At 36.9% G+C, this 12,911-nt stretch overlaps 1 protein-coding gene across 1 annotated transcript in view; it reads right to left on the bottom strand.

The window, feature by feature from the left end:
* ITGA2 (integrin subunit alpha 2) overlaps window positions 1-12,911 on the bottom strand; it is a 129,600-nt gene that overhangs the window by 5,096 nt on the left and 111,593 nt on the right. Inside the window, exons 27-29 of the mRNA XM_010588139.3 lie at window positions 11,286-11,399; window positions 2,701-2,790; window positions 97-213 (exon numbers count right to left, since the gene is read on the bottom strand). Of these exons, the coding sequence (XP_010586441.1) occupies window positions 97-213; window positions 2,701-2,790; window positions 11,286-11,399 (321 nt within the window). The remainder of the gene's footprint in view (window positions 1-96; window positions 214-2,700; window positions 2,791-11,285; window positions 11,400-12,911) is intronic.

Genomic DNA, 12,911 nt, shown 5'->3' with positions numbered 1-12,911 from the left:
GAGGTACCATAAAAAACTTAAAGTTGCTCTATTATAAGAACTTCAGGATAGATTCCTTTCAGAGCCCTGTATTTTAAAATATGAAATGTTTCTTACCTTCCATAAAATTGCAACCAGAGCTAAGAGCAAAAGGATTCCAGCAATTATGCTTCCTACTATAACTCCTGTTGGTACTTCAGCTTTCTCACCAGGCTTCATTATTATAACAGGAATCTGTAAGTGAATAGTCACGACAATTGAGTCATCTCGTTTTAGCACTGGAAAAAAAGTCAGATGGTCTAGTCCAACTCTCTAATATTACAGATGAAGGTCCCTCGCTCCAGGAAGGGGATGTGACCTGCTCATGAAAAAAATCCTCAGCTGTACGGTACAAGCGTTACAGAAAATGCTCCTGCAAACTCCAGGTAAGAAATACAAGTTCTCTAGTTTTCCCTCCTTAATTGCTTCAGTATTTAGTGCCTGTGTCTTGTCTGACAATCCTAGATGTTTTAATTATTTATGAACAACAAACTTTAGTTTTTGGCATACACTCTCATCAAGTGAAAGCATTTGGAACCCAGTCTTGGGAGGAGAGTGAAAGAAGAAACTAACTAAAAGTCCAAACCCCTTGTGATTAAACAGCTTGATTTCGCTTAACTCTCTTTCAAAGTTACTGGATACCAATTGTTGAAAAGGTAGAACTAATATCTTACGGCTCAAATGGACCTTTTCAATGCTAAAATTATCCTTGAGGTGACATGATTCTTTATGTACCGTTCCCCACAACCTTGGGACACTGCAATGGAATGACTGCCCTAAGAGTTTTAACAGTAAAAATGTATATGATTTTAATATTATTTTTTTAAGTTGCAAAATGAATCTCAGCCACTTCCTCCACGAAGTGTATTCTTCAAGAGATACTCTTAGGAACAAAATAAGGGGATGGTATCTAACTTTTTTTTTTTTTAATCTAACTTATTTTCTTGATTTAACATTGAATTATCTTGGCAGGGAAGCTGCCTTTTGTCACATAATTTATCGGTTGGGCTAAACTTGAAGTTGGCCTTTTTGATGACTGTATTTCTTATCCTTTGTATCTTCAAGAGCTAAAATAAGGTTTTATCAGTTTATGAATCAAGTGACTACAAATTAATGTAATCCCGTGTTTAATGGCAGTTATGTCTCTACTTTTTCTATTCCAGAGCTTCTGAATCTGGGGTCCCTGGATCCCTATGGATACATGAGTACAATATCTTACAGATCAGATTTTTAAGTGGACCAGGAGTGCACAAAAATTTAAGAATCATTTATCTATGTATAGGAATGAATCAGTTTGTATTTAAATTCAAAACGTTAAAAAAAATTTATCCAAATTATTATTTGGATTCAAAAAATATTTTCATAGACACAGTTAATAGTTGGCCTCTAATATATCAAGATTCCTCAGAGAATACCAAGAAAAAAAACTTCTAGGGGGTTCATTAAGATTATTAATTTGCATTTTAAATTAATAAGTTTAATACTGCTTTCTAAAAAATAAAGACTTTAGCAGAGTTTCAGGGATTGTCTGAACAATATATTTTTCTAAAATGAGCTTTCAAAAATGTTTAGAACTTTCCTCCTAGGTTAAGGTTAGCTCTTTGTATCTGAAGTCCACACTTTCCTTTAGCTCCATTTCTGGTTTTCCAAACCTCAGTCTCTGAAGAGAGGGTGTGGGACTTCACTGAAGCTCCTAAGCCAGAGGCAGAAAAGCATTCTCTATTGTGTTGAATCATTTCCCAGGGACAAGAGAGGGAGGGCGGTGTCATGAGCTCTACTCTCAGCATTGAAAGAGACCTAGAGTTCATAGGGCGATCGGCTTTTCAATGAAGACATACATAGGCTGGAGCAGCGCCAAGCTGCCTTGGGGGCAGAGTCTTGAACTGGCTTCCAATTCCTAACAATAGCATTGGGAGGAAAACGTTCAGGGCTCTGCCAACAGATTAGCTGGACATGGAAATCCTGCTTTATCTAAATATGGCAGACTCTAACCAGAATTTCAGTGCAAAGGAAAGTTGTCCCATGGCAGCTCTTGGAACAGAGAGCCTTTGTTTTCTGTGAAAGTACATTTCTCTGTAAAAACTTCTTATCAAGAGGAACGTTTATAGTTTTCTAGAATGTAAGACCTAATTAATGGACATTTTAAACAATGTCAGTGACTGGCTGTAAGGAGTACTGCTAAAAATTAAATAAATAGAAATAAGAACCTCTGTCATAACTGCCTTATTTACTAAAGGTGTTTAAGCATGACTCTTTAAAAAAAAAAGCACTCTAAAATACAATATATGATTTAAATAAGCATGATTTAGATTCAATGACCTAAGACCTAGGCCATTTTGTGTAAGCCCAAGGAGAAAGGAAGTACTGGTTGTGCTGATTTAGGAAGCACAATGGAGCCATAGACAAGATGGAACCCCTACTGTCTTACCTTTCGTTGACTCCTTACTTCTAGGAAAAACAGCTTTGCCAACATGGGCAGGGGAAAAGGCAACTATGTCACTACGTTTTTTGAGTAGCAAATACCCTTACCAAAAGCTCAACATAATAAATACCAGATTTTCAGAATTTTGGTAAGACGCTACTACATAAATGCAGGTAAGAAGAATTACTAATCTAAGTTTTCAGAAACGGAATACCTATCATAGATTCTAACACCTTTGGGGAGCAACGGGATGCACTCACCATGACGGTGTTTTCTTCAATCACATATATCTGAGGGTTATAGGTGTCAATTTCTGCAGACCCTGTCAGCTGTATTGCCTGGAAAGTTGACTGGAACATAAGAATGAAGACTATATTTTATCTTAGCAGAAGTTAATGCATAAAACTGAGCATGTTTATTGTTTATTTATTTATTTTCTTGTGGAAAGTGTCAAGAGCAAACACCAACACTGAAGACTCAAGAACCCTTGTGTTGCCTGTACTGGTGCTGTGCAACTGAATTGCACATGAGAACTACCTGGGAGAACTTTTAGAACACCTGGGTGACTAGACCCTGCCACAGCAAATTAAATCCAAATCTTTGGGGAGTGGAGTTTAGGCATTAGCAGTTAACACATCTCTCTGGGTGATTCTAATTTGCAAATGATATTGAAAAGCAAGGGTTTAAATTTATGTTTTTAGTTGGGAAAGATCATAGTCTGGATTTCTTAAAACTTAATGAAATTTGGACAGGAGGTAAAATTGAAAATGTAATATTTTTATATACTTATCTGAATAAGCTACATAATGAAATGTAAAACCAATATTAAAAAGGGAAACTTTCATTCTGAGGATACATGTGTAAAATAATACTGTTTAAAAGTAAACATTTTAAGGATGGAGCAAGAGGGTGGCATCAGCAGCTGCATGCTCTCATCCCTCTCACAAACAGAACAAAAACAAGCAGAAACTGGCAGAATCAATCAGCCTATCAGAACTCTGGAAACTAGTCAAAGGGTTAGAGAAACTAAGCAAAAGCTGAAACAAGAAAAAGGCAACATATAAATGGTAAGAAAGCTTTGTTTTTTCACGCACTTGTACTTTGCCCCTTCCTCTGGCTTGGCATGGCCATATTAAATCATCAGTAGTTGGCTGCACACCCAGAGAGGGAGCCAGGTCTCTGGCTCTAGATAGAGCAGAGCAACAAGCACGTTACTGAGCGTGTTCTAAACTGTCTAGGGGCTGCTTAAAGGACTGAAGCAAGGTGTTCATCTCAGTTTGGCCTGTCTTGGAGCCCACCCAGGGCTCAGGGGCAGTGAACAGAGACCTAGGGCTGTGACTGCTTGTAGCATCCTGGGTCTAAACTGTTCCCTTAAGGTATGTAATATACCAAAAGAAGAAGCCAGACTGTTTCTTTCAGAAATTAAGGCTTTCAAAAGTACAGTGTTTAAAAGGGAATTGAGAAAGCTACATGCATCCTCAGAACAAGACACATGCCTACAAATTACCTGAGAAGACCCTAGGCTTTTACCTAGGCTCAGTGCAAGCTGGGCTAAGTGATGAAGGAAGGCCCTGGCATGAGCCAATATGAAAAGACAGAAAATTTTCTGTTTTGTTTTTGCCTTTTTTCCCTGATGTTCAAGGAAATCTGTCAGAACACTAGCTGAACGTAAAAAAGTCATTAGTGTCCATACATATTCAGTAAGGCAGACTTCACAAAAATACTTAGGGAAAGTCACGAAACCAATGCATGACTATAAACAAACAAGCAAACGATCCTCCCTCCCCCCCAAAAATGAACCAAGCTAAAACAAACAAAAAAAGAAAATCTCGGGGGAAGGGAAGAATCTGATTTCTAGAGTTACCACATTATAATAGTCAAATATACCAGTTTCAACAAAAAGTAGCAAGGCATACAAAGAAACAGGAAAGGATAGTCCATTCAAAAAACAAAATTAAGTGGCCAAAATTGTACCTGAGGAAGCACCAGTAATAGGCTTACTAGATAAAAACTTTAAAACAACAGTATTAACTATGCTCAAAGAGCTAAATAAATAAATATAACTAAAGGAAATTAAAAAAATGATACAGGAACAAAATGAGAGTATCAATAAAGAGATTGAAAATTTGAAAAGGAATTAAACAAATACTGTTGCTGAAAAGTACAATAACTGAAATAAAAAAAAACTGGAGGTATTCAACAGCAGATTTGAGCTGGCAAAAGATTCAGCAAAATCACGGTATGACAATTGAATTCAGCCTGAGAAGTAAAATGTTAAAAAAAAAAAAAAGAAAAGTAAACAGAGCCTAGTATCAAGCAGACCAACATATGCATGATGGGAGTCTCCAAAGGAGAAGAAAGAAAGGGACAGAAAGAACATTTGAAGAAATAATAGCCAAAACTTCACAAATTTGACAAAAGACAAGCATCTACACATCCAAGAAACTCAATGACCTCCAGGTAGGATAAACTAAAAGAGATCCACACCAAGAAACTTTTAATCAAACTCTCAAAAACTAAAGATAGAGAATTCTTGGAAACAGCAAGACAGAAGTGAATCATCACATATAAGGATCCTCAATAACATTAAATGTTAATTTTTCCTCAGAAACTATGGAGGTCACAAGGCAGTGACATGTTTAAAGTGGTGAAAGAAAATAACTGTCAACCAAGAATTCTATATCTGGAAAAACTGTTCTTCAAAAATGAGGGTGGAATTAAGACATTCCCAGATAAGCAGATGCCGCGGCAATTCATTACCACAATACTTAACCCTACAAGAAATGCTAAAGATAGTCCTTCAGGTTTAAAAGATAGGACACTGGACAGTAACTTAAGTCGATATGAAGAAAAAAGATCATAGTAGAAGTAATTTCAAGGGTAAATATAAAGAAAGGTCAGTTTTCTAGTATTTTTGTGCTGTAACTCTACTTGTTATGTTCTACATAATTTAAAAGACAAGCACATCAAAATAATATAAATTTATGTATTGGGTGAACAACATATAAATATATATAATTGGTGATAACACCATCAAGGGGGGAGGAGTGATACAGGAACAAAATTTTATATGTTATTGATGTTAAGTTGGTATCAATTTAAACTAGGTTGTTATAAATTTAGGATTTTAGATATAATACCCATAGTTACCACACATTAAAAAAAAATACAAAAAAGGAAATGAGAAGGGAATCAAAACAGTTCACTCCAAAAAATCAACTAAACACAAAGGAGGCAGTATTGGAGGAAATGAAGGACAAAAAGGTGTAAAACACACAGAAAACAAATGGCAAAATGTTGGAAGTAACGGCAGAAGTAAAGTCCTTAAAAAAAAAACTTATTGTTAATTACTTTAAATATGAGTGGATTAAACTCTCCAGTCAAAAGGAAGAGGTTGGCAGAAAGGATAAGAAAACACGATCCAACTATATGCTGTCTACAAGACACCACTTTAGATCCAAAGCCATTGGTAAGTTGAAGGTGGAAGAATTGCAAGGGGCCCCTAATTGCCAAAACAATCTTGAAAAAGAACAAAATAGACACATTTCACACTTCCTGATTTCAAACATATTATAAAGCTACAGTACTATAAAGCACCAGGAAACTCTGGTGGTATAGTGGCTAAGTGTGATGGATGCTAACCAAAAGGTCAGCAGTTCAAATCCACCAGGCGCTTCTCGAAAACTCTATGGGGCAGTTCTACTCTACTGTATAGGGTCGCTATGACTTGGAATTGACTCAACAACAACGGGTTTTTTTTTTTTTTAAATAAATCTTCAGTAATGAAAACATTGTTGCACTGGTATAAGGATAGATACATAGACCAATGGATTATCATTGAAAATCCAGAATTAACCCATACAGCTACAGCCAACTGATTTTTGGCAAGGGTGCCAAGTCCATTCCATGGAGAAAGAATAGTCTGTACAATAAATGATGCTGCGACAATTGGATTTCCACATGCAAAACAATAAATTTGGACCCATACCTCAATCCATATATAAAAATTAACTCAAAATGGATCAATGATCTAAATATAAGAACTAAAACCATAAAACTCTTAGAAGAAAACATAGGGATAAAGGTTTAAGAACGTGTTTTTTACAATGGATCCCTAGATATGACACCAAAAGTATGAGAAACATAATAAAAATAGGTAAATTGGACTTCATCAAAATTGTAAACTTTGGTACCAAGAAAAAGAAGAGACAACCTACAGAATATGAGAAAATATTTGGGAATCATGTATGTGATAAGGCTTTAATATCAAGAATATATAAAGAACTTTTGCAACTCAGCAACAAAAAGACAAACAACTTAATTAAAAAAAAAATAAGCAAAGGATTTGAGCAGACATTTCTCCAAAGATAAACAATAGCCATCATGCACAAGAAAAGATGCTCAATGTCATTAGTCATTAAAAAAAAAAAAATTTTTTTTTTTTTTTTTTTTAGGGAAGTGCAAATCAAAACCACAGTGATTTGCCACTTCATAACCACTGGGATGGCTATTAGAAAAAATGGAAAATAGTAAGTGTTGGCAAGGATGTGGAGAAATTAGAAGCCTGGTCCATTGCTGGTGGGAATGTAAAATGGCACGGCCACTGTGGAAAACGGTTTGGCGGTTCCTCAAAAAGTTAAATGGAGAATTACACCCAGAAATTCCACTTTTAGGTACATACTGAAAAGACTTGAAAGCAGGAACTCTGATACTTGCGCACCAGTCCTCATGATGGCATTATTCACGATAGTCAAAAGGTGGCAACAACCCAAATGTCCATCAACAGGTGAATGGATAAATAAAATGTGAAATATACATACAATGCAATATCATTCAGTCATAAAAAGAAATGAATTTCTGATATATGTTACATGGATGAACCCTAAAAACATTATGCTAAGTTAAAAAAGATACAAAAGAACAAATTTTGTATGAAACCACTTATACGAAATATTTAGACTAGGCAAATGCATAGAGAGGAAAGTTTCTTAGTGCTCACCAGGGACTGGTGGGGAGGGGAGAATGAGGAGTTATTGCTTGGGGGTACTTACTGAGTTTCTGTTTGAGAATGTGAAAACATTTTGGAAATGGATAGTGGTGATGGTTGCACAACATGGTAAATGTAATTAATGTCACTGAATTGTACATTAAAAATTATTAAAATAGCAGTTTTTGTTTTATATATATGTATTTTTACCACAGTAAAATAAAAAAAAAATTAAACATGAGATGAATGGATAAACAAATTGCAGTATATGCATAAAATGGAATATTATTTAGCTATGAAAAGGAATGAAGTACTGATACATGTTACAACATGGATGAACACCGAAAGTATTTTGTCGAGTGAAAGAAGCATGTCACGAAAGGCCATATAGTGTATGATTCCATTTATACTTAATATCCAGAACAGGTAAATCCATAGAAGACAGAAAGCGTATTGGTCGTTGCCAGGGGTTGAAGGGAAGGGAAGAATAGGGAGTAACTGTTTAACGGTGATGAAAATGTTTTGGAACTAGATAGTGGTGGTGGCTGAACAACATTGTCAATGTACTAAATGCCATTGAATTGTTCAGTTTAAAACAGTTAATTTTTGTTATGTGAATTGCACTTCGAGAGAAGTAAATTTGAAGTTGACCATGCATGTAAGCAGCAGACATCCTGAACCTTTTGGCAATAGTCAGTGCACTTACACAACACCAGTAAGAATTTCAGCCTTCCCATCCGAAGCATTCTGTCAAATACTACTTGACTGGGGACAGGCATATAGGAAAGACCTGTATTTTATGCTGAAGTTCCTAATAATTTTCTAACATAAAATATATTTACATGTATCTGTTTTTTCAATGAAAACATTATCGATGTATATATTCCACTGTTTTTTTTTTTTTTTTTAATTTTTCCCTACAATGCAAATATTGAGCCTAATGCATACTGGGAAATAGAATAAAATACCCAGTTTTTCATATACTCTGCCTACCACGACTCAGTTTTTCTGGTTACTGGGGTATACAATTCAATACACTCCATGAAGTAGTTTCCTAAACTATACCTAGTAGCCAAAAAGAGAAAATGTATTTCCAAAAAGTGAGTAATTTATTTCCTTTCCACTGGCTCAGTCTCTTAATTACTCTTTTAAATTTACTCAAGTTGGAGGATGGCATAAAAAGTTAACACTTATCACTGGTCTCAAACATAGATAACATAGGGACACATTAAGTGAATTGATAATGGTTTAAGTAAAAAAAAAAAAAGAAAAAAAATAGCGTCATAGTCCCTAGAGACTAAAGATGAAAGAATTTTTCCTACAAAACAGATATCTGCACTCCCAAGTCAGGCCCTTTTCACAATTATGCAATATCCTGTAGGGCTAACAGTAGTGGTAGGTATACAACACGTATCTGGGAGCATGGTCTAACACACCTGCTGGCATTTATCAAGGCTTTTCCTTACAAATGGCGGCCAACACACCAACGATTTGGAGGCCTGAGCCATTGCTTCGTGATGAAATTACTTGAAATGTGATGTTGGCTTTCACTGCATCAGAAAAAAGGTGGCAACCAAAGGCTGTGCATTAATATGGTTCCAGTTCAGGAAAAGAGACCCATACTGCAGAGTGGATCTCCTAAGTGGTCTGAGAACGTCCACTCTGCGGTTGAAAATGCTGAAAACAAGCTGGGCTAAACACTCGATCTTTCCTGGAGGAAGATATGTAGGACCTGACATACAATAACTCTCAGGAGTGTTTTCTCGGTTTTGCCACCATAGCCACGTGGGAAAAGCATAAACAATACACTTCAGAATTTTGCTCACAGAAATGAAACTGATGCTTTTGAAGACTTTTCAGAAGGTTCTGAAACGTCTTATGGTTAAAATGATGAAGCTTTAAACAAACTCAAGAAAAATCAAATGCTTTTTACAGAGCCGAGATGATTGCATTTTGATGTGTAACCGTCAGTTTTCCCTCCCAGCTGGCCCAGGGTGCTATGAAAACATTTGTTTCCTACATCCAAGAAGCCAAGTGGCGAAACGGAGCACCAGGCTGCAGCAGCTGGAAAGGTGGTGTGACTAAGGCATCCTGCCCATCTTACAGAATTTAAGTCACCGTGAAGGCTTGAAAGCAAATGCAGCTAGCAAGAAGCAAAATAAAAGAAAGCAAGAGGAAAGCCAAGCCCCTCACTCCCCACTCACTCAATTCTCTGTTGTTTCCCTTTTTTTCCCCACCTTTCACTATTCCTCTTTTTATTATGTCTTTCTCCAAGAATATTGCTTATATTTTGGCTCCAGGACAAGTTCAGAGGAAGGTTAGTTTTTTAATCTTATACAAAAATCTACAGAAGGTAATGGGGTTTGTTGGAGGGATCATGAAATAGTGAGAAAATAGGGAGTAGAGACTGGTTGGCAAGCACCTCAAGAACTGATTTATTCATTAAAAACAAACGAAATCCAGAGAGATCACAAGGTTCCCAAAAAGTTTCAGAATAATTTCCATCTTGATGCCTGAATCTGAGCCAGTGTTGGTTAAAGGATTAGCTGGCCACCTACACAGTCAGATTTAAGGAACCCTGTGGAATCCACCAGCCTCTCCTTGGAAACCCTATGGGGCAGTTCTACTCTGTCTGTCCTGTAGGGTCACTATAAGTTGGAATTGACTCAATGGCAATGGGTTTTAACGGGTTGTTTATCCTTATGTGGTCCCTGGGTGATGCAAGTGGTACACTCAACTTCTAACCAAAAGGTTGGTGGTTCGATCCTACCCAGTGGTGTCATGGAAGACAGGCCTGGCAATCAGCTTCCTTAAAGATTACAGCCAAGAATACCCTATGGAGCTAAGTTCTATCCTATAACACATGGGGTCACCCTCAGTCAGAACTGACTCAACAGCAATGAGTTTTTTTTTTTTTTTTTTAATAACTTTTATTAAGCTTCAAGTGAACGTTTACAAATCCAACCAGTCTGTCACATATAAGTTTACATACATCTCACTCCCTACTCCCACTTGCTCTCCCCTTCTTGAGTCAGCCCTTTCAGTCTCTCCTTTCTTGACAATTTTGCCGGCTTCCCTCTCTCTCTATCCTCCCATCCCCCCTCCAGACAAGAGTTGCCAACACAATATGAGTTTGGTTTTTGATCTGTCCTTACATTTTTCATTCCAGACTGAAATTCGGGCTTCGGAAATCCCTGCTGAAAGCAGATATCACTTAGGCAGAGTCACACCTGCCATACGGGAAACAACACTGACATTGTTTTGGCACTCTCTTCAAACACTTCATGGTGACTGAAATGACTTCAAAAGTTATGTGCTCTGTGGGCTTTCATCAGAAAGAGTATAATGGGGAAGCAGAGCACTTACTTGGCTCTAATAGATGAAGAAGGGTTCTTATGTTAGATTTATTTACTGGGTGCTTTGAGATCAATCAAACCATTAGTTGAGAGCTTAAGGAATGAGACATGGACCTGTGCATTTGGATTTGGGTATGGTAGAAGAGACAGGGGTGGAAACTGGGGAGGGAGACAAAGTAGAGGACGTACTGCAGCTGAAGGCCAGCAGAGGGGGGTCCTTGACATCATTCCCAGAGGTTCTGATATAGTAGGTTGGGGCAGAGTCTAAAAAGCAGAATCTCTTTCCCAAGCAGCCCAGAAGGTTCTGGGGCACAGCCAGATTGGGCAAACACCGGAAAAGGAGAGAAGCATGCTGCCTTCCTGTATAAAAATGCTCTGAGATATTTGGACACCACTGACACTGGCTGGAATATTAATTTTGTCAAAAGGTAGGAACTTCTTGACAGTGAAGCCTTATATTTCCTCACTATAGATAAACCCAATAAATAAAGCTGATACTTACTGCTGCAAAAGTCCCATTCCAGATTCTGGTAGACACATTAACAAAGTATTCTCCTTTCGCCTGAAGGTCTTTCAGCCAGCAGGTAACACTGCTACATGAAGCAGTTCTGCAATTCTTTCAGGTTAAAGGCGTTGGTGAAAGAAGAGAGAGGATTAGAATGGGCTTTTAAAAAAGTAAATGCTAAAATTTTACATAGATACAACCCAGTGCTGGGAAGATTCTGGGGAAACAGGCAATCTCATGCACTATTAGTAGTCCTACTCCTTCACTATGACGCTGTGGCTCCAAACGTAAGACGTGCATACCCTTTGCCCCAGACATACCCCTTCTGTGTATTGCTTCAGGAGACAATCATAAATGTATGGGGAAAGGGTACTAAGCCCTTGACTGCACTGTTGCTTAAAGTAAAAAACAAGCAAACAAAAACAATCAGAACATAAATAACTCATGTTTATCAACAAAGTACTAAAACCCAAAAACCAAACCCATTGCCATCGGGTCGATTCTGACTCACACTAGTTAAGAAAATTATTGAATATACACAAAATGCAGTATGATCAGTCATTAAACCTAATGATGCATTCCTTACATTAAAAAAAAAAAAAGTCTATGACATGTTGGCCTATAAAAAAGGTACTATGGTCCATTCACATAACAGTATACGTATATCTGGAGTCTCTGGGTGATGCAAATGGTTAACGTGCTTGGCTGCTAACTGAAAGATTGGAAGTTGCAAAGACTCCGTGGAAGAAAGGCGTTTTGTCTGTCTGCTTCTGAAAAATCAACCATCGAAAGTCCTACGAAGCACAGTTCTCTAAAATATATGGGGTTGCCAGGAGTAGGAATCAACTTGATGGCAACTTTTTTTTTTAATACATGTTGATAAATGTGTGGAGATTCAGAGAAGGATGTTCATTAAATTTTAAGAGTGGTCAGGTTTTAGATTTTTGAAGAATTTTAGTATTTTCTTTGTAGGATTTTTGCATTGCTTGCCTTCACAATGAGCAGTTGCTATTTTTACCAAACCAATAAAACACATTAAAAAAAAAAAATAAGGAAAATGCTAAGAAGTATATCTTGACATACCTTGAGTTTTTATTGGGCATGTTTACATACTACTATTTAAATTTAAACCACATTTACACTATAATCACTTTGAAAGTAATTTTTTTTTTCTTCTTTCCCATCCTTCACAAAATAAAACAAAAGCAATAAAAATAGCCAGGAGAATTTCAATGGTGTTCATACAAGGAGAGCTGTGGTTTGTTGAAGGTTTGCTAAGTGCTTGCTTATTTGAATTCTTACTATGTGCCAAGCAGCATGCTAGATGCTACATTAATCTCTTTCCCAAAGAAGAGAATATATCAAGGAAGAGAAAGAGATAATAAAATGCAGAAATACAGAGAAGGGTGGCCAGAGAGGCATATTTAGCAGCTAAATGAAAAGCATGAGAGATTATGTGCAAAAGGGGTTTAAAGGGCTTCACTTCTAAAGCCCATGCCCCAGTTCCCTCACGGCTCTTTCAATCAGTCTCTAAACAATTCCAATAAGAAACACAGGAATAATAATTTTTTTCATGGAGTCTTTTTGATTTCATGAACTTTGGAACATGTATGTTAGAGCAAT

Source organism: Loxodonta africana, chromosome 2 (genome assembly GCF_030014295.1).
Source record: "Loxodonta africana isolate mLoxAfr1 chromosome 2, mLoxAfr1.hap2, whole genome shotgun sequence".
NCBI classification, from domain to species: domain Eukaryota; kingdom Metazoa; phylum Chordata; class Mammalia; order Proboscidea; family Elephantidae; genus Loxodonta; species Loxodonta africana.
The sequence above is the reverse complement of the archived record's forward strand: the minus strand, read 5'-3'. Positions and strand labels throughout refer to the sequence as shown.